The sequence below is a fragment of the Acipenser ruthenus genome, chromosome 28, assembly GCF_902713425.1.
Source record: "Acipenser ruthenus chromosome 28, fAciRut3.2 maternal haplotype, whole genome shotgun sequence".
Taxonomy (NCBI): Eukaryota; Metazoa; Chordata; class Actinopteri; order Acipenseriformes; family Acipenseridae; genus Acipenser; species Acipenser ruthenus.
Window position 1 is genome coordinate 23,198,298 of NC_081216.1, and position 22,294 is coordinate 23,220,591.

The window sequence follows — 22,294 nt, forward strand, 5'->3', positions numbered from 1 at the left end:
CAAGGCCTTTCAACTCTCAGAACATAAAAAGCATCTTCTTTTTTAATGCATTGAGGTTCTTCACATACTGTACAGGCACACATAAATATATCTCTGTGAAGAAATGCTCTTTCATTTAAAGGTCTGAGAAAGATATGTACAATATATCGAAACATTGAGCAGCTGGCTCTTTGAGCTAATATATATATATATATATATATATATATATATATATATATATATATATATATATATATTAGCTCAAAGAGCTTAATTTAATTTAATTTACTTATTTTACTTAGTCTGAGTATTAATTGGAAATCACCTTCAATCCTTATAAATCCTGAAACATCAATGCAACAATAGTTTAATTGTCAGACCACATAACAAAAGGAAATGCCATGTTTAACACACACACACACACTGGCTACAAATGACATTTTTCTCCCCCACTGAAAATATCATTCACTAGCTCCCCCTACCAACCGAATTTGGTATAAAAAAAAATTATTTCCATTACATGAGAGGTGATATTGAACTAGCTCTCGCCAAGATAAGCACCAATTAAGACATAGCTTCTTTTACTGTGCACTAATGTGATCCATCTGCTTTTCCTTCCATCTGATGATGTAGATCTCCTTCTGCCTGGTGTTGATGGCTGAAGTGTAATACTGGCTCCAGGGATCAGCCTATTTTGCCTCCCCAGTGCATCAGCACACACAACAGCTGCAATGCTGGCTCCAGGGATCAACCACAGTGAGGCCTCCCTAGCGCATCAGCATGACAACCGTCTGGACTGAGCTGAGTAGGGTACTTCTCTGGGGTCTCGTCGACTAGCCCACACTGCCCCCCACTCAGCTAAGTCCAACTTACTTACCTTCCTTTCCATCGACGTTGCTTTCTTTCTATTGTGCTTGAGGTCCCCAACCAGAATCTTTTCGTCTCAACCAGAGCCAGTTGCTGCTCCTCTCTGCTGCTTCAGATAAGTTCTTCACTATGCGTCGCAACTCTTGACCACTGAATCCGATGTCTCTGAGAAACCGGGTTGTGGAGTGTGCCACAAATCCTCGACAACCCACCTCCACTGGGTAAACCTGGACTCTCCATCCTCTCTGTTCCGCTTCAGCATCTAGTTGAGCGTACCAAAGTTTCTTCCTTTCATACACCTCATCCACAGCATCCTCCCATTGCACTGTTAACTCTACCAGGTGAACAAGGCGTGTTGATCCAGCCCACAAGACAGTGTCAGGTCAAAGGTTAGTGGTGGTAATCTCAGGTGGGAAAATAAGCCGTTGACCAACATCTGCCAGTATTTTCCAGTCTCTAGCAGCTTCCAGTTGTCCTGGGCGAGGATTGGTTTTAACACCTTTTCTTGGTGGGTGCTCCCCTGGACGGAGGAATGTTGTTCTTCCTGTTGGTCATGCTGCGCTTGTCTTCCAACTGTTATTCAACTGCTCTAACCTGCATCTAAGTAGCATATTATAATATTTATACTATAAAAATGGAGGCAAAGTTGCTTCAAAAACCAGTCCCCATTTTTGTTTTATCTAACGGATGTAGAAATTTCAATAGTCTTACTCAGCTATTACGACTGTTGGTTTAAAGTAAATGGACGGACATCAGTCTTATTAACCAATCATACATTATTGTTATACTCAAAGAGCAATCTGTGCAAAGTGTTTGCAATAACAACAGTAATACATTACATTACCATTACTCCAGAAAAATGATTTTCATGCAACACATTTGCGTACGCAGGCTGGTGCATTGGAGCAGTTCTACTTAAGAAGTTGTTTTTGCTTGTGTGTTTGTTTTAGGCCTTGCTCAGTCTAACGACAAGGTGTATCATGTGGCTGTCCATTCTTCAGAAGCATGGTGTTGTGGTTATTTTTTTTTTAAATCGCCAGTAATTCAGTGCTTTTTGATTTTTATATCATGTCAGACTAACTGTCTTCTTTTCAGACAGTCATTCAAAAACTGCATCCTCATTTTTTGAATGTTAAAAGTTGAACTCTCTTATAACTGACTTCCTTTAAAAATAAATACTTACCGTTGATATTTGTAGTTTTCAAATTCTTTAGTTGCAATGAGTTCTAAACAATAAACAAAGTGGTGACGGATCAGCCACTGTTGTTACTGTTCTTGTGTAATTTGTACATAGTTAATAAGGTTTGTTCTGGGGGAGGAGGGGGGATATTTTTAATTGTCCTTAGCTCATGGGCCAATTTAGAATGTTCGATTACATTCCCTCACAGCAGCAACTCCTCACAACAGCTCAGGAGAACTGACAGTTAGTGGGCGTCCTGTGATCCCAGCACCAAGTCAATAGTCTCTTTATACCCAGGAGCTTGACAGTGGATGTTAGCGAGCTACCGCCCCCTGGAGGACAAAGGCCAGCCATGCCTGGCCAGTAGGGGCTAATATAGCGTGGTCAGGGGGCTTTTCCTGTAATAGGCTCACCCTAGTTACCCTGTGATAATACCTGTGAAACCTCTAGTTACATTCACTTAAACTAAACAGTCACCAAGCCAATAAACTCCAGAACTACTAAAATGACACAACATTTTGTTCACCAGTTAATTCATGTTTCGCTGACCTGAAACAGTTCTCAGTTTGCCCTGTAAGACTCCACTGTTATTACCACAATGACATGTTGGGGGTATTTTGTTGTATTTATCTTTCAATGCAGGCTTGATTGATCATCTGACCTTGTGTCTGCAACATGATATAACTCAACCAGTTTCTTGCATGGTTTCCTGTCTACTAGAACAGCATGCGTTTTCATAACAGTGTGGTTCTGATGTTCTGCAATTTGGTATCTTAGGAGAGCTCTGCCCTGTTGTTATTTTAGGGATCTTGATTAAACAGCTTTCAATGTTAATTCTTCCACAAAGTGCATGTTCTTTTTTGTATTATTATCATTATAATTATTATTATTTAAAGGACATATAGTTAAAAAGCCATTGAAATCATGATGCTTGTGTAACAGGGCAGGGGCTGTGTGTGGACTTACGACTGTGCACACTGCAAGCAAGAGTCTTAACCCCTGCACAAAAAAGACAAGTTTGTCTGCAGGTGCGGTTATTGAGCTTTTAAACTCATCACCGACAGGCAGGGTTGGCGATTTTATTTTTTGTAGTACCGTAGTTGTAGCTCTACAGTACCTCCAAACTGTAAATTTAAGGATGTTGGAAAAATTACTCGAATCTTAAATGAATACAGCAAATTATTTATCATTGTGGCATCCTCTTTGTAACAAAGATTTAGCTATGGAGTACGCCATAGAAAAAATACCTTTTCTTTCTTTGATTTCCTATTTCTGTGTCAGTCCAAACACACACAGTTGTTACTTAGGACTGCGTTGCTTTTTATAGTGTGTTCAACTGTTAAAGTTCCTGATTGCACTACTAAATAAACCTGGTTGCAGCGGGTCTTAACACAGAGCTCAGTTGTTTATTTGGGACCCCACTGTACCATCATCAGAATCGCTTCGGCGAATATGTTAATGATGGGGCAGGCGCTCTATAACAGGGCAAGACATGTCTTCAGAATACCACTTCAGTGCAGTATTTTTTTTTTTTATGTCTTAGCTCCATTTATGCACCACAGAATCGGGGGCAAGCACCACTCACGCTTGCACTCGCATTTGCGCTGTGATCAGAATACAGCCCTAAGAGTTTTAGTTTATAGACTGTAAGAGTTTAAGCTGTTTGTGTTAATAAAAAAGTTTTTTAAAACATACTTTTCATGTATTTTCCTTGAGAAACTATATAAAATAGGTAGCAAATGAAAAAGTTATTTAAATCAATGATTTTTTTGATTAAATCAAGTGAGTTAAATCATGATTTAAATCGACTTGATTTAAATTAGCCAACCCTGCTGCAGGTACTGCTGTACTTCCCTCTATGGAAATCCAAAGCAGCTGCATACAGCAGCAGAATAGTGCCTCACTATGCCTGCATTAATTAAACCAGGGGTGTCCAATCCCAGTCCTGGAGGGGCATTCCACTCCAGGTTTAACAGGTAAATGATATAATGAACTACTTCACCAATAATTGGTAGGCAGCACCCCCTAATGTACAGTCATTACATTACACACGGCTTTAGGGGAGCTGCCCGTTTGTGTCTCCAGATCAAGTGAGTGATACATAGAGTGGTGTTAATGGTGGAATGTCAGTACCAAGTGTTACCATAATTGGAAACTGTTGTTGAACCAACATAAAAGTTGAAAATAAACAAGCAGTCAAGGGCTGTTAGGTCTAGCAAGCCTCCCCAGTTAGTGTTTATATTCATTTTCCAGTTGAAGTTAAACTCTCTTATGACCCTGTAGTGTTTTGGGTTTTTTTTTTTTGGCGCACAGCACTGCAGACCAATTTATATCAGTCTTTGAATTGCAATATTTGGATAGATATTGTTTACCATCTACATTTTCAAGCGATACGATTTTAATACATATTGTTATGATGCTCTCCCCACAGAATCGCCAGCGCAATTAAACACATTTATTGAAGCCGCTCACGCAATTCACACTCATGTTACTTGTTACTTTAAAATCGATCCAATTTTTGTTTAAAAACCTGACCTGTCTAAGTGTCCCGGACGTATGGTGCAAGTTGACAACCCTAGCTTGCCACAGTGCTGGATGCATTCAAAACGAATCTCCCAATTTGCAATAATCTTTTCTACTTAATTGCTTCAAAAAAGAGCAGAACATTCGTCCCCCAAAAAGCGGAAGTGTGCGTTCCGTTTTAGTGTCCTCGTACGTCTACAATGCAGAATGTGGCCATGCACTGCCCTTTTAGTTCCGTGGTGCGTGTTTGGTTCCGGGGGTCGAAGAGACGTGGCGAGATATTTTCAGGCCACACTGCACACCGCAGCCGCTGGTACGAAGAACTGGATGGCAGGGTCAGACTGGAGCTCGAACGACAGGGTAAAAATAGTCATGCACGGTTATTTTTAGTACTGAAATGACAGCCTTTAAAATGTCACATTATCCAGAATGCAAAAAGACTAGTAAGTAACTTTTTTATCGTTTGTTGTGCACTACTCTACTGTACTGCTATACGCTGGCATCCTAGGAATCCTTTTACTGCGGAATAACACGGAAAAACGCGAGTTTTCAGAGATTTTTTTTTACATTTGGGGAGGGGCAAAAAACATGCAAGGCTTTTTTTTGTTTGTTTGCTAATAACCAAATCAATGCATGTACAATATGTAAACATTAACACGGGCACCCTTGCTTAAAATTTTACGTAAACATATCTGCCTAATAAAACTGCTTATGGTAGTCGAGTTCAGTTTACTTCAGTATTTAGAGCTGTTCAAAGATGCCAAAAACATTTTAAAAAATCACCCCTAAAGATCGGGTCAACGAGTTTGGCAAGGACAGATTTCACAGGTGTGCTGTTTTGCACTTCACTCGTAGGCAGACCATGAAACACATCGGAAGGGCGAAACATAAATTAAATGCATGGAAACGTAAGGTGAGGCCGAAACAGCAGGACCATCGAAAAAAACTGAAACGGATCAATAGTTAATAACGTGGCATTGCGTATTTAACTTTTGGTTTTAAATTTTTTATTCGTGATTCAATACCATGGATATATTTTGGTAATTTTGGAATGGTAGACAGTCGGTATGCGAGTACGTGCAAGAAGCCCACCAACTAACAGTACTATGCAGATCAGTCAAAGTCTTTGTACGGCTTTGCTGCTGAATAAACAAACAAACCGACAGCATATTCAGGTCTCAGTTATTCGACAGCACTGTGGTTGCAACGAGTTCTCCTCTTGGTGGTGTGCGTGGTACCCTAGCATTATATTATCCTCACGCCCCTGGCTGCAAATATTTGAGTGCATCTTCCAGTCTTTGGAGGGTAGGCCATACAATAAAGGGAACACTGTGTTACCGACTTAAAGAAATAGCCGTAGTATTGTGCGTTAAAAAACTTCACCAGGTAGATCGATTAATACGGCTCTAAAGTGTGGTTTTTGCAAATACCATTCACAATCTAGAATGGATTGCCTTTATTTTATGTTTAAGTGCTTACAAAAAAAGATTAGGCATTATTTTGTTTATTGTGCTGTGTAAGCATAGTAATTCATTTACTATATATATATATAATTAAACCAAATACAAGTGGCATGCACTGTAAAGGCTTTCATCTGCTTTGAATTTCATTGGACTGCTGTTGTGGTTTGTCCATTGTGATGTCACCAGTCGCTCTTTAATTCTAAAAAATAAATAAATACATTTTAGGACACTCCTAAAAGTAAGTATTTGGGGGGGTATTGGCAATGTTCTCACTGGAGTGACTCAAGTCAGAGGTGTCCAAAGTTGGCTCTTCCACTCTTTCTTCCAGCCCTGTTCTAAATTGTTTAACTGAGCCAATTAAACCTCCATTCAGACCCACAGTAGTTAATGATATCGTTTTACCTGTTTAAACCTGGAGTGGCATGGCCCTCCTGGACTGTGATTGCACACCTCTATAGAGAGAGATAACTGCCACCTCTTCAAATTAGTAAACAAAATCCTAAGCAATTTTCAGTGCAGTGATGTCCCAAATATGATCTGTTTTCTCACAGTGTAGAACTAATGGGTGGAACATTTTCTCTTGATTTTGTCCCCTTTAACGGGTTTCTGCAATGGTGACTACCAAGACTGGTACACCATTCAATAGAACATGTGGTAAATCAGGAATGTGTGTGTGTATATAGATATAGATATAGATATATAGATATATAGATCTATATAATTCTTATTTTTTTACATTTTGGAATACATCGTTGGATATAACGGTCAACATGAAACTGGACCTTTAAAGAATACACATGTGTACCCGAAGCCCAAACCACTGCTGAGGTTAAACAAGGTGTTATGCACTCCCCTCTCCCCTGTGTTTTGTTCCCCAGTGCTCAGGCCCATGTTGGAGTGTGTTAGGACTGGATCAGAATGAAAGGACAGAGACTGGCGTTGTGTTTAACCCTGAGCGTCGCTGCCTTGCTGCTTCCTTTGTCGTGGAGCCACAGATCCAGTGCTAAGAAGATGCCCCAGACCGCGGTGGTGCAGGCTGCGGCTGGCACTCGCTGGTGGTGCGCCGAGGAGCTGCTGAGTTTCGGGGCGCTGTCGGAGCTCTTCATGGGGGAGAGGGTTGACGCCTGGGTCTGCTCTCTCATCGGCTCGGTGATGGTCGGCCTCAGTGGCATCTTTCCCCTCCTGGTCATCCCCATCGAGGCTGGGGCCGCCCTGAAAACCGAAGGTGGGTGATTTGGTTCTGAGAACTTACAAGTTTGTGCCAGAAATTCTGTGAACGACTTTCCCTTTTAAGAACTCTTTTGTGCAGTTACAGCATTCAGCCACCAGGTGGCATGTGTTTAATACAAAATTCATATTTAAAGATAGCAGGCATGTCATATATATATTGGAATAAAGAAGTAAACACACAGATCTTTAAATAGCATAGTTGTGTCTATGAAACGGTCACGCCTAAAACGGTAACCAAAATGATTCGACCAGCTTTGATAGCTAAACTCTACACTTATTCAAGATGACTAATAAGCTGCTGTTACACATCAATGAGTCAGTATAAAGCTGGCAGAAATCATTTCTTACAGTATTACCTGGACTAATGGTTCTCTCCGTTTTAATTCCTTCTTGGAAGGAAAGAAACAAAGATTGTTCTCTTTAAGGCTTGTGCTGTTCCTTGCCTGTGATTCAGAAACAAGAAGAGATTAATGTATATTTTGCTCTAAAGGGCCGTTCCTGGGCTACCCTGGAATAGTCGAGCTGCAGCACCTGGAGTAGCCATTGTGCTTTCTGGTCTGGGTCAACACCTGCATATCAGCCTGACCTGCTCTTGTTATGTAATGAGATGAGAGAATGCTCTCCCTGCACTTTACTCATTTTTCTATGCAGTATGTCGCCTATTCATATATCTTATAAATGCATTACCTCCTATTCCTATAGATCATATAAATCTGTATTCATTGCAGATAGTATTGATATGTACAGTTATTTTTAGTACTGAAAATGACAACCTTTAATGTCACATTATCCAGAATGCAAAAAGGCAAGTAAGTAACTTTTTAATTGTTGTTTGTTGTGCACTTCTCTACTGTACTGCTATACGCAGGCATCCTAGGAATCCTTTTGTTGCGGAATAACACGGAAAAACGCGAGTTTTCAGAGATTTAAGACTAGTCTAAACGTGAAATGCTCGGACTGGCAGAGTAGCTGTGGCTGGAATGTGTTAGGTAACAGTCCAGTCCTGTTGAGACCTGCTTATCTCCTCCTCGCAGGCTTGGTAATATTGGGAAACTGGAGACGAGGCATGGAAACAAACACTGGCAGATTGGAGTAACAAGCCCAGCCACTGGATAGCTGCCCCTTTGCCTTCAAATCATTTGTTTTTTCGTTCTTGATAATTAGCTCAATGTCAGCTATGTCATCTTCTTTCCACTGATATAAAGACTTTTGATCTCCCTGCGTCGGTCAGCGGCTGTCGTTCTGAATATGAGCATGCTTGGCAGCCTCAGGTAGCATGCTTGTCAGGGTGGGTGTACTCCAGATAGTTCTGCTTCTGCAAGGAAACAATGTTCTTTTTAGTGCGGTACAAAAAAAGCAAAAGCCATTTAATTTTTTTACTGTACATACAAGATTTGTAGGACAAATCCATTAAAAAAAAAAAAAAAGAAAAAAAACACAACTGCAGTAAAGAACTCTGTCAAACACTCTAACAATACACACTGGTATAGTGTTCCCTCATTGTAACTTGGCCCTTCATACAGCAGAACAAAATATGTGGTCACGTCTCCCGGTAGTACCATAATGCCATTCCACTAAAACGGGGAGCAGTGTCTGGTGCAGGGTTGACCAACGTTTGCCCTTCCACTCCTGGTCTTTGTTCCAGCCCTGTTTTAAATTGTTTAATTGAACCAATCAGACCTCTGTCCAGAACCTGTAGTTAATTATGGGGTTTTACCTGTTAAACCTGGAGTGGCATGGCCCTCCAGGACTGTGATTGGACACCCCTGGTCTAGTTAATCCCAGTCATTACTGCAGATATAGTTACATGATGTTCTCTGGTGTGTCCGTCAATGTTCTAAGATGCGCTGTTTATTCTTCTCCTTGCAAGTGAGGTCATGTTGAAAGCTCTGTAACTGCTTTGCAATCCAGTTAAACCGAACCCCAATCCCTTGTCTGGCAGCGATGCCTCTACTAAGTGTTCAGACAGTTTTGGTTCAGTCGAGACAGACGAGCAGGGCCCTTGGTTCCTCTTGAAGTCATTGTTTGCTGTTTTGTTTCCCATGCAGCGGGTTCCCAGAAGCTGAAGCAGCTGCTTAGTTTTGCGATCGGTGGCCTGCTGGGTGACGTCTTCCTGCATCTCCTGCCAGAGGCCTGGGCTTACTCCTGCAGCAGCAGTGGGACAGGTAACCTGTGCTGGTTCTGTTATGAGTGGCCGTGGGCCTGGGAGAGCATGGGGTTCAGGTTTAGTAGGTTTAGAATTGTGAAGTTACAACGCAGAGCTTAGGAGTCCATGCGTTAAACTGAATAGTACAAATTGACAAATACAGAAATGGGCATTGAAGGGTTCAATTCCTGCCCCTTTTTACAGTATTCTAAAATTGCATCCTTGCCTTGTTATAATGTATCAGCAACATCAATAAACAACTTACCAGGCAGAATGTTGACTCTTTAGTAGCTACTGAAAAGTCTATTTGTTACCTGATTTTAATCTGCATGTATGTATGTATGAATGTGTTTGTTGCCATGCAGATAGCCAGAGTCACCAGCAACACAAGACTATGGGACTCTGGGTGATAGCAGGGTTGCTGACCTTCCTCGTCCTGGAGAAAATGTTTCCTGACAGAGAGAGGGAGGAAGAGGATGAATCACTGTCTGTGAGTGTTTATTTTATTATTTTTTCATACTGTGTGAAATATTAAGAGATTAAGCAGCGTGCATATACAGGCACTCATGGACACACTGAATATTCAGCTCCAGGTCTGTAGTAGTGTCGGGTAAACACATACAGGGGGGTGGACAACTGGGACATCCTTACCCAGCATAAACTTTAATGTCAGATATTTGCAACATTCCCACTGCCAATGTTGCATTTGGATAAAAGCTTATGTACAGCAACTTGCCACTTGGTGGTTCAGAGTGCATCAGAGAATAATAAAACCTGACCCATGTAAGGTATTCAGGTGATTATTCCTGTGGTATTCAGCCACAATTCATTATTTTGGTGCTTTCTTTTGCAGGAACTGGTTAAAGTAATGAAATGTATTTTTGTTTACGACTGTAAGTCGCCCTGGATAAGGGCGTCTACTAAGAAAGAAATAAATAATAATAATAATAATAATAATAATAATAATAATAATAATAAAGTAGGCTGCAGTAAAAGGGCAAAGGAGGTTGAAGCACTTGATAACTATGGCAGCGGTTTCCTTCCTTGAAAGTTGAAAGGGCCTTCTGACACAAGCTGCCATGCATCCTAATTGGTCACTGTTGACTGCATGATTGATGCCAAGGGTTTTAAAACCCAATGCAGTTTATTTTTGGGGGGGGCTATTATTCTGTGCTATACTTTTGATGGAAGACAACATCATGTGATGTTTAACTGTGTATCCCAGAATACTTTGCCTACCCTTTTCAACATGATTTTTCAGCATTTTAAAGCATGTGGTTGTGGTTGTGGTTGTTGCAGTCAAAACTATTTCCTAAATCTTACCTTTTGTACACTTCCGGTCGCTATGTAAGTTTCTGATGTGCAGTTTTGAAAGAAACACACAGTACAGCAAGCATTTTTATTTGTGTTTTAAACCCTGATATCTGGTCCTGAACTGTGTTTAAGAACTCCATATCTCATTTAAGGGGGATCATTGAAGTCATTTTTCTTTCAAAAGTAATGTGTAAATGAAAGTACTGAAACCTACAGTAGACGAGCTGTTAGGGTTGCATAATTTAGAAGACTACAGAAAAACATTAGGAGAGAGATTGATTGCTGTTTTATAACTGTTTTGACAGATAGAGGTCTGCTGTGTACAGAGAGAGATACACACATGCAAATAGCTTCTATATGTCACATCTATATTTCATGCTGCCACCATGAAACTTCAAGTACTTTGCTTTCAATTCTAGTCTGCTTTTTCTGAAGAGGGACTTGGGTTTAAAAAGAGTGAGCGATCTCCAGTAGTGCAGTCAGTCGGACATGTGGACTAATATACTGGGACAATAAAATCCTCTTTAAGAGAACCAACCTTACACATGCCTGTCCTATGTTGAATTAGAAAAACATATTCAATGATGTTGGCATGTAAAGCGATTAGAATACAGGGCACATGGAGAATAAGAGTGCTTGGTATGTGTGTAAGGCATCATTCATTTGGATTGTAGCTTGATGGTGGGATTCCACTTGTATTAGTGTTCTGTCTTCATAACAGGAAGTGACAAGCTCTCATCCTCCATTAAACATGCATAGAAATTGCTCCCTATTTCTGCAGGATGCTGAATTTCACAGCCCCCAGTAATCTCATGACCTATGGATGTTAAAATGTAGTTAATACTCTTTTTGCAATGCCCTAGTAGTGGGGGATGCTGTTGGATTATTGCATCTGGAAATCAAATCGTTGGTAAACTGTGTAAAGAATAATAGCTTTTTTTTTTTTTTTTTTTTTTTTCAATAATATCTGAAGCATAGTTGTTCCTCCATTTACTGAAATGATAGAGCACAAGAGCAATGGGCACTGACTCTGAGACCTTACACACATTCATCAGAACATTATCCCATGGAAGAATTCCAGTCCTTAATGCAGTTTTCTTGTAATTTGATTGATTTATTTTTTTTAAAAGGTGCTGTACAGGCATTATGCAATATGCACTGTGCAAAATAGTTTAGAGCTGAAGAAAGAAGGAAAAAAAATAACAAAGATCTTTGGGGGGGGGGGGTGAGTGCCATAAAATAACAATGGAATGGAGTGTTTTTGACATGGTAAAATGCTATGTATTGCAAAAAATAATGCAGATATTCTGGCAGTGTAAGTGATAAGAAATAAGTAGTTAAACAAGTACAGTATATACGTAGTTTTGTGTTCATCTAAAAGCCTCTCAGCTTATATGGCACAAGGAAAAAAGTAATTTGTAAGTAATTAAAGTAATTTGCCTCGTTTCTGACTGACAGGGTGGCAGCTGTGCACACCAGGACACTCTGCAAGTCTGACAGCCTCTCATTTGCAAATGTTAATAAAGATTCACAACTACATGCTATTTCTAACTAAGGTCTTATTGTTAATGAGATTGCCTTGGTTGTGTCACTGAATTCTGCTTTTTTTCAGAGGCGGTATAAATATACTTAATTTGCCACCGACTTTTATATTGATCTGTGAAAATCTTCAGTGTCATTTTGCAAGCAAACTTGCATTAAAATATTACAATAGCAACATATGTCAATTGAAAGCTTACTGTGAATTCAGTTTCAGAAGCATCGATGTGTAAACACATCTGCTAAGAAATATTTAGTATTGTGACAGTTATTCTATAGACTTGTGTGTTTTTGTAAAGCAGAATCCTCAATCACCAAAACCCTTAATCGTCTGTCTTTCTGAATAGCTTACAATTGCGTTAATTTTCCTGGGAACTTGGATAGATGTAAGAGGAGAGAGCAAAGCTAAATGGGCCAGAGACAGGAACAGATTTAACAAAAATGTTGGTCAGCGATGGGACAACTTGTTTAATTGTTTTAGATCACCCGAGTATCCTCCTCATTAATAGTGCTGTGGGATACACAAAATGAGAGAGTTCAGTTGGCCAATTTTTTTTTTTTTTTTTGAGGGAGGTGACTTGTATTAAAACACAAAGCGACCAAAGTCTACTGAAAGCTAATAAGGAGACCTTTTTAGCCCATTAAATACACAGATGAATGGACTCGCCAAAACTTTGTCTACCTGAGTTTCTTGTAAGTTTAACCCATGTAAGGTCCACTGCACTGTTGACAGGGTGGCACAAGCACTGGGAGTACATTTGCAATGTACAAATCACACATCCATTGTCTATATGGACAATATAAAGGAAAAAAATCAAAATAGTTGAATTGCACACATGCGATAGAGGCAGCCTTTTGTCGGTTCACCGGTACATCCTTTGCTTGCGTGATTTATTTCATTTGGTATTCCTGCGAAAACAATTAAGCAGGATAACATAAACTCCATCAGTCAACTACAGCTGTCATTAGCAGTATGTTTTTCTCCTCTTTCTTGTGCACTTTGTTCTCGTTGCTTGTAGAATGTGGGAACAATGTTGTTCTTCATTAAGATTTATTCCTAACGTACCATCTGTTATGTTGAGTGGCGCTGTTTAGATCAATTGAATAGACCTCTGGAAATATAATGTGCAGTTCATTCATACACTGTATTTAAAGCATGCTACTTGATATTAAACTCCATCAATATTCTATAGTGAGGAAATCATGCACAGTAATAATGTAACATAAGATTAGAGATTGTTTTATAGAGGTGAAAAAAGCAGCGTTGATGCAAACTGTTTTAGATTCAGCATGGTGGGGGGTACTTAGAGATGCTATGCAGGATCAGCTCAGAGGCAGTAAACACGGGGAGGCGTTTTATTGAGTGCCTGAGAAATGGACTTGTGAAAAGGTAATACCTTGTTCTGAGAGGCTTGTGCTCCAACCCTGGTAACGAGGACATGGCAGAGCATTGGCGCTTGTCCCGGGAGAGATTGCTAGGTGTTCATAAACGATGTCATCTGTAAATGTTATTCCAGGGGTTCTGCATTTTAATTTATTCCTCTCCTTCCCAACTTGTGTCTATAAATCAGAGGGAAGCGAAGTTGTCAGCAGCCTGATAACTAACCTGGCTGCTGTGTTATCTCCCAGCGTGCCTCATCACTCTCTGTCTCACCAGGATATTGGAATAGCTTGCCCAGATACGTGAACAACCTGCAGAAGGTTGAAATGCCCCTCACCCCCAGGTATTTTCTTCTTTTTGGGGCAGCATCCACGGACCTCAATAGCCAACTAAGTACATAAGGGGGCGATCAAACCATAGAGCTAATCAGGCCCATTAAGAAGTCTGTAAGTGATCGTTAAAATCAGTTCAGTGATCAACAGTAGCCGGTGTAATCATTTGTAAATTGGGGGAGGGGGTTGCAGGCTCATTTTGATGTGGATCAGAATGTGAAGCCGACACCACGCCCTCCTCCTCCATCCTGTGGGTCACTCAAACAGAGGGAGCTACTATAATAGACTTGTGATTGGTTGTTGTGAGACCAGAGTGTTGTTTTGAGTGGGTTCGGAGAGAGTCTGTTCTCAGCCAGGGCATTGACGCATACCCTCCACCACCTCATGCTCCAGTTATCGGAATAAATCATTTTCATATTCAAACTAAAATACACCGTTCCTATATGACTCCCAGCCCTCCTGCTGCTGATTCACATTGCTGTGGTGATGTTCATTCTGCCATGAGGTGCGGCATTCTTAGATTAGTCTCTGTGACTTATCAAACCCACATTGCTGAAGAGGTCATTTTGGTAACCGTCTGCTTGGGTTGGGTTAATCCTTCGCTGTCTCTTCATGTTCTTAATGCAGCGTGGAAGCAGTATAGATTGAAGTGGTTTGCAGGCATGTATACAAACAAACAAACATGCTGTATGTATATCCATACATCCATACCTTCATGCATGCTTACAGTACAAGCATACTTAATGTACATTCATTTTGTGTGTGTTCACATGTTTCGTGGGGTGCATCACACCAGTTTGATATGTTGCATTAGCTCCAGCTCCAGTTATGTCTGTTTTTCTTTTGATTTTCCTACAGAGCTGCACAGACTCTGATGCCAGTTTTCACAATGGAGCCTGCGCTGGACAGATAACCTCTCTGAAAGACAAGACCAGACACTCCAATGGTCACTGCAGTAACTCTGTGCTGAAGCCCAAGACAATGTTACACCAGACTGCAGAGAAAATAAAGGTTAGAAGAAATGTTCCCAATTGGTTTTACTTTCTTGCCAGAGTTTTTTAAAGTACATCTTAAGTACAGTAACGGTGAAAGGAATTATTTTTGCCATTAGTATCTTAAAACAGGTCAACTACTTAATTTGAAGCTTGTATCCTCAAACAAAGCTACATCTAAAAGCATTGCTGCTGTTTGATCCAAATGCCTAATAAATATTTATTAGACACCTTTCTCTGACTTTCCTTATTCCCCAGTTATTGTGGATTTATAAAAACAGAATCTCATATCAATGCATCGGTTTCTGTTCTCAAACAAAGTCTGAAGGGGAGGGGGGGGGGGGGGCAAATCTGGCAGTGTAAGGGGTAATCTACTCTTAAAACTGATGGATAATTTACTGCTAACAGCTGTGGCTTGGAATAAATATCTCTAATTTAACTGTTAGTTACCAGCCAAAATGTTTGCCAGCTTGACTTTGATTTATGATTTAAGGTTATGGATTAGGAGTTGTATACCTGCTGAAGCCCCTGAGAGTTGCTTTTGCTAAATCTCGAGTTCTGTATCTTGGTTGATTTTAAAGTGGTTAAGATACGGTATACTATGCACACAAAACTGCTGGGATTCCAGCAGTTAAATGTGATAACGTATCAATGTGTTCAGTCTAGTTCACAGATTCAGATTTTGTTACCATAAATGCAGCCAGGGATTCATGTTCACTTCTGCTGCAGTTACTCTCTTTGACTGATGGAAATAATTGATGGGGATGGAGGTGGGGGGTTATGCACAGTGTAATTTACCATTGCTCCTGAGAGCTCAAACTCCTTTAATGTTACTCAGACTAACTGCTGGTAACCCATCAAGACACACATGTTCATTTCTTTAGTTTTTTGACTGCTTGCTGATTTTGTTTTTATTTTTTTATTTTTTTTTCATTATGATGTGTGCTGCTTTAAACAGACGAGCGGTTATTTAAACCTTCTGGCCAACTGCATTGATAACTTCACACACGGACTGGCTGTGGGAGGCAGTTTTCTTGTCAGTAGAAAGGTAGGTGTGTGTATCTGTAAGTCTGGGTGGGTGGGTGGGTGTGTGTTTGACTATTTTTAGGAGCATGCTATACACAAAGAGCTTGGAGTCACAATTTACTTCCAAAACGTCATTAGCACATTCTTTTCAGAAAAGAAAGAATACGCCCAATTAAAGTTACCAAATCAGGAAGATTTGATTCAGGGGATTGTAAGTAGTTTACTTTTTCATTTGTGTAATTGTAACTGGTGATTTTTTTTTTCCATCCTTTCCACAAACTGGACTGTCAACAAGGTCATTATGTGAGTGAGCATATGGCTAAACAATTGAAGAATATATATTGTTGAATATGAGTGTGTTGGCTTTCAGCTTTAGGCTTCTAGAAATGCCTCCGCCTGCTCAGGCTGTTGCCTATGGAAGCCTCTTCTCCAAATGCACGGTGCAGATGGGTATGTTTTTTTGACCTAGAGAAGCCCACAGAGATCAATCATCTCATTTCCAGGAACTGTCCCCAAGAGACTTTCCAAGCAGGAAGCAGCCATCCAATGATTGCACTTCATCCCTCATCAATTAACTGCATTGCAGGGATGATTTCAGAGGAGCTTAACAGCAGGGCTTTAAAGTACAGGGGCAGCTTAGGGAACTTTTTAAACATGTAATCGCTATCTCTCTGTCTGTATATTTTTAAATAAATTTAAATTTTATCCAAAGTGACTTGGGAACTAGGGGGTGGACTGTATTCTATCGGCTTAGCTCCACTTGTTTTTACTATTAGAAGCAATGAATTCCTGCATTTAGTCTATATCAGCAGACTAGAAGAGGCTACTGTACCTTTAAACCCACTGTTTCTACCTGCAGTACAAAGCAATATAATCATTTCTGTACCTCCAGCACATCTTGTGCATGTGGTCCATGAAATTGCTTTTTCCTTGTCCATGCTGTTAGAGATGTACAGTAGGTTTAGCAGTCAAGCTGCAGTAATTGACCGTGTTCACGGCAGACATGGCTGGTAAACCTGTTTTTCAGTGCGATTTGTTTTTAAACCCATTTTCTCTTCACACGGGAAAGTATTGAGAGGGCCCTTCTGCCATTATTACTGTTAAGTACACAGACCTTCACAATGAACAGTTCTATCGGTGGTTCCCTTGGTTACCTTCCATTATCCAAAGCCTGGTGCACTGTCATTCATTAGTAACCCCGTCATTGCTGTCTCAACAGGTCGGCTTTTTAACAACGCTGGCTATTCTTCTTCATGAAATTCCTCACGAGGTCAGTAAATACCACTTTTATTGTAGCTTCCCTCTTTTAAATGTTCTTGCAACAGACTGACGTGGGTGGAACAAGTCAAGTTTTTTTTCTGTAACTGTACTCAATTAGAGTAAGTGAACTTTACTCATTTCAACATGAAATGTTAAGCTTTCTTTTGGTGTGGGTGCAGGAATGTGAGTGGGTTGATTCAGGATTCTGGAGATTTGTTTTAGTTAAACATCTCCTCTTAAGCAGTGTCTCCCCAAGCACAGACACTCCACAAGTAAAGGTAGCAGGTTATTGGCCTACCAATAATAAAGAAGATTGTTTCCACATTTCTATCTGCACCATGGAAGCAGTCTGTACCAGTAAGACTCATCCATTCCTGGTTTTACTACGAGCTTGATTAGTCACAGTGTGTATAGGTAACAAGCTCAGATGTGTCTTCTTAAACTCCAAGTAAAACCAGGAATGGATCAAACTGCTATGCAATGGGAGTTGTATTTCCATCCCTGGTGTAAAACTCGATCATCTCGTTCCCAGTATCAAACGGGCTGCAGCCGGTTCCATCTACAATCTACAATCCAATCTGCACCCAGACGCTACACACAGTTACACAACTGTATGTGTCCAGGTTTTTGTAAAATTTGCAATTTATAAATTTATTCACAAAGCTATGCTATGTCCTTGACAGTAATACATTCACAGCCTATATGTGCAACCTGCAGTACTTTTTTTCTTTTTTTTTTTTTTTTTTTTCCTGCGATCAGAGATTTCAAACTTGCCAATCCCAGTGGCAGATGGGGAATGAGGCTTAAAAAGCCCATATCAGCTATGCAGGGTGTCCTGTCAAGTGTTTTTAAAAAGAAAAGTCATTGTTTAACACTCTGCAAACCCTCTGAATTGCAGGTGGGGGACTTTGCCATCCTGTTGAGAGCCGGGTTTGACCGGTGGAGCGCTGCCAAGATGCAACTCTCCACAGCGTTTGGGGGGGTGCTGGGAGCTGGCTTCGCATTGTGTGCACAATCCCCTAAAGGAGCAGGTAGGGTACCTGTCTATCAAGGAGTGGTGAGGGGCATTCTGGGTGTGTCTCTTTCTTTTCTGATTATTCAATGTAGCAAAATAAAAATAAAAATAAAAAGTTTCAATTTTACATTACAAAAAGAACATTATTTGAGATGTTTCAGCTAGAAGACAATATCTAGTACAATTTGACTATTTAAGTTCTGCTGTATATCTTGCTATTTAGTGTTTTATAGTTAGTTGCGTGGGCAATCGGTTCTCTTTTCAAAGCAAGCTGTTTCTGTTTGAGATGTGAAAAGGTTTGGATTCCACAGGTTCGTTTTCGTCTGTCGATATTATAATAATAACAATGTTGTCGTGTCCTACAGTTGGGAAAGCGTTTTCTATGAAATATACATTTTATTTATTTATTTTTATTTATTTATTTTATTTTATTTTATTTTAACCACATAGAAGGCACAACCTCCTGGATCTTGCCATTCACTTCTGGAGGATTCCTGTATATAGCTCTGGTCAATGTAGTGCCTGATCTTCTTGACGAGACCAATCTTAGGTAAGTGGACACTTTGTTTGCGAGGTTCATTGCAGGGTCTCATTTGGTCAGGACGGATCCTTTGGGATCTATCCTGCATATGACTAAGCTGAAACCCAGTCTCTTAACTGGAGCCCGAGAGCTCAACACAGATGAACCACTCTTCTGTTTTCCTTTGTTTTGTTTTTTTTCTCTGCAGGCAGTCTGTCCTGCAAGTCCTGCTCATGTGCAGCGGTATTGCAGTCATGGTCGTAATGTCGGCAATAATTGAGTAAACTCTTCGGGAGCAGGGCCATGTGACAATCGGCAAGCTGGAAGAAGGACAAAAACAATCGCACAACAGACCATTCTACTCCGGAACTTGAATTTCAAGTACCTTGTGTTTTTTTTAAGGCTTTATTAAGTGTAATGGAAGATCGTAATCAAAAATTGAAGTGGACTGACAATCTCTTCTGTTATTTTTAATTTAAATAATAGTAATAATAATGAATGTAGTCTTTAAAGATACACTTGTAGCCACTTTTCTTCCCCCCCTACTATTTATAATTCAAAAGCTGAATTCAGTATCTTTGATATGTTTAAAAATATTTAAAAGGGGGGGGTCGTGGGCAGGGCTGTTTTAGAACAATTTACAGACTGAAAATAAACCCAGCCAGAGCGCCAGGCCTGGAAAGTGCGGACTGAACTGATGGAGTCTCCTGTGCCACTGAATCCCAGAACAATCTTCGGCTTGTACTCACCCACCAGGGACAGCACAGAAACCTCCGGAGAAACATACGGAACTCCCCTCCCACCTCCAGACAGACGGACGCAACCCCCCTGCCACCTCCAGACAGACGGACGCAACCCCCCTGCCACCTCCAGACAGACGGACGCAACCCCCCTGCCACCTCCAGACAGACGGACGCAACCCCCCTGCCACCTCCAGACAGACGGACGCAACCCCCCTGCCACCTCCAGACAGACGGACGCAACCCCCCTGCCACCTCCAGACAGACGGACGCAACCCCCCTCCAGACAGACGGACGCAACCCCCCTCCCACCTCCAGACAGACGGACGCAACCCCCCTCCCACCTCCAGACAGACGGACGCAACCCCACTCCCACCTCCAGACAGACGGACGCAACCCCACTCCCCCTGCGGGACTCTCTGCTTGTGCCTGACAGAATGCCAAATAGTATTAAGATTCTTACACTGTACAAGAATTTTTTTTTTCCCCCCCTAATATTGTCTTCCGAACTGTTGTCGGATTCATTTAACAACAGTCTAGTTTAAGAATCTTGTCTATAGCTTTTAAAAGGGGATCTATCTACCAGTGGGGAAAATGAAAGTTTTACTGGGAACCTGATTGGTTGAGACGATTCGCAAGGTTTATAGTTCTTATTTAAGCACCCTGGTAATTGTGTAAAAGGATGTTACTCTGCTTTCATTACAGCAACTTTTTACAGACACTAAATACGACCCTTGTTGCAAATCTCTTGTTATAGCTACCTCCTGATTTTTCTACTGTTTACCTCGCATATATAATAAACCTTAAGTCCTGCGTAAGGGATCTTCAACTTGCACCTCATTATAACTAGGGTTTCACACTATAAAGCAAAACGCATTTAAGTTCAGACCTGAAGGATAGACCAGAGCCCCTCATTATGACACCTAAAGAGCGTGTTTCTCTGCAGTGGTGTTGCAGCTCTGGCTGTAAACTCTTCCAAAATTCTAGTTTAAAATTCTGATTTAAGAAAATGTATAGGTTTTGTTTGGTACTAAAATATTTATATATTTGACAATGGAAATAATGTTATTTAATTTTTATTTTTTTTAAAACGTATTTTTCTATTTATCTTCCTATATCACAATTTTAAAGAGGCAAATTTAATAACACTCCATGGGGGAGGGGAGGGAACACTTGTCAGACTTTGCTTTTGAAGTGCTGTGATGTTAATGGCCCTCTCCCTGTGTGATGATGGCTGTCCCTGTATTCTGAAGAGAGCTGTCAGGTTCACTGTCAGGTTCCACCTCCTACCCCCTTTACCACCACCAGCTATTACTTCAGCCTGTCATCAGCCTTAATAAATAAGCAATAATCCGAATGGGCTGTTACACTGTGTGAGACACTGATCTGTTACACTGTGTGAGGCACTGATCTGTTGCACTGTGTGAGACACTGATCTGTTACACTATGTGAGACACTGATCTGTTACACTGTGTGAGACACTGATCTGTTACTAGCTGTCTGTCAGAGGGTGGTGTTAGTGATTTCTGTTGTCTCACGTTGGCTTTACCAACAGTAAATTCTGCTAGAAGGCATTCTTCCTCCCATTGGGCAGAGCATGCCTGCACATGTCTTCTTCTCCAGACACCTTTTAATGAGAGACAGATGGGATGGTCTTGGTTGTACCTGAGCTTTGCTATGCAGTGGCCGGTGAAAATGTTTGAGCATTCTGAAGGTTGTGATTTACATGCCTGTGCAATACTGTTTGGTAAAAGGCAAGTCTCTTTTTAACCTGTGTTCTCCCAAGCAAAATAATAATAGGTCTTTTACTTTCTATTTTCTGCAGAATTCATCTTTCAGGAGTTGACATCAACTTGTATCAAAATGTAATTTCAAATACAGGGTGATTTTAGAAAGTAAGTTTACCACTCCAACACACCATATCATTCATGCGGTAAATGTACTTTCTAATCACCCTGTAAACGTCCTTTCTCAATCCAAAAGCTGAGTTAATCAACAGAAAGAAAAGGAGAATAAAAAAAGAGCAAGGGTGGTGTGAGTTTGTTCTGGGCTCTTTGATATTCTTCAATGTTACCCTTTCTTTTGTATTAACTCTCAATAAGAGTTTAGCAAAAACCTATGGTGGTGTATATTTGATAAAGAGCCTATGAGGGAAGAAAAGCTGGTGTCGATTAGTTTAATCAAATCTGAGTATTTTCTTTTTGAAGAAGGCAGCCAGTAAACCAATACAACATGTTAGGAGCTGTTGGTATTTCCATGCATAAAGGTGAGGTTTTAGTGAACTTTCTTTTCAGACACTTTGAGACCAGCAATGACCAACTCCAAAATCTCTGGACTTTCTTGGACGTCATTTCGTATAGATAACAAATTTTATTCTGCATATACTTTTTATCAGAGCTATTGTACATGTTGTTGATGTCTCTGTAAATATTTTGCATGTCTATAGAAATAAACTGTGCATATAATGTGTGTGTAGTAGTATTATTGTGTTTTGTCAGTTAACAAGGAATAACTGTTTATTTTAATGGTAAATTTCATAACGTAAGGGTTTAGAATACATTACTTGCCAGTATATGGACTACATTATTGTAATTAACACTTTTCAAATATTTTTTTTAAACTAACTTTATATTATTTCTAACGCATTACAGATCCTTAAAACAAAAAGACCCTTTCGATTTCAAGGATCCGTTCTAAACAAGCTATAATTCATCTATAAACATGTTATTGTAATATGTATCAATGGCATCTGTTAAATCATCTAAACAGTTCACTGCACCACCCTTC

General features: G+C 40.3%; 1 protein-coding gene across 2 annotated transcripts; it reads left to right on the forward strand.

Annotated features, from left to right (window-relative positions):
- The first annotated feature begins 4,667 nt into the window (after positions 1 to 4,667).
- On the forward strand, positions 4,668 to 21,976 carry LOC117434987 (zinc transporter ZIP13-like). 2 transcript variants are annotated; one of them, XM_034057759.3, is made up of 10 exons: positions 4,668 to 4,992; positions 6,891 to 7,237; positions 9,291 to 9,407; positions 9,754 to 9,878; positions 14,813 to 14,965; positions 15,905 to 15,994; positions 17,192 to 17,242; positions 18,131 to 18,263; positions 18,698 to 18,797; positions 18,976 to 21,976. In XM_034057759.3, exons 2-10 carry the CDS (start codon positions 6,931 to 6,933, stop codon positions 19,049 to 19,051), a joined length of 1,152 nt encoding a protein of 383 aa, XP_033913650.2. In that variant the 5' UTR covers positions 4,668 to 4,992; positions 6,891 to 6,930; the 3' UTR covers positions 19,052 to 21,976. The 2 variants fall into 2 exon arrangements, with proteins under 2 accessions (XP_033913650.2, XP_033913649.2); XM_034057758.3 differs by having other exon boundaries at positions 4,669 to 4,909.
- The last annotated feature ends 318 nt before the right edge of the window (positions 21,977 to 22,294 follow it).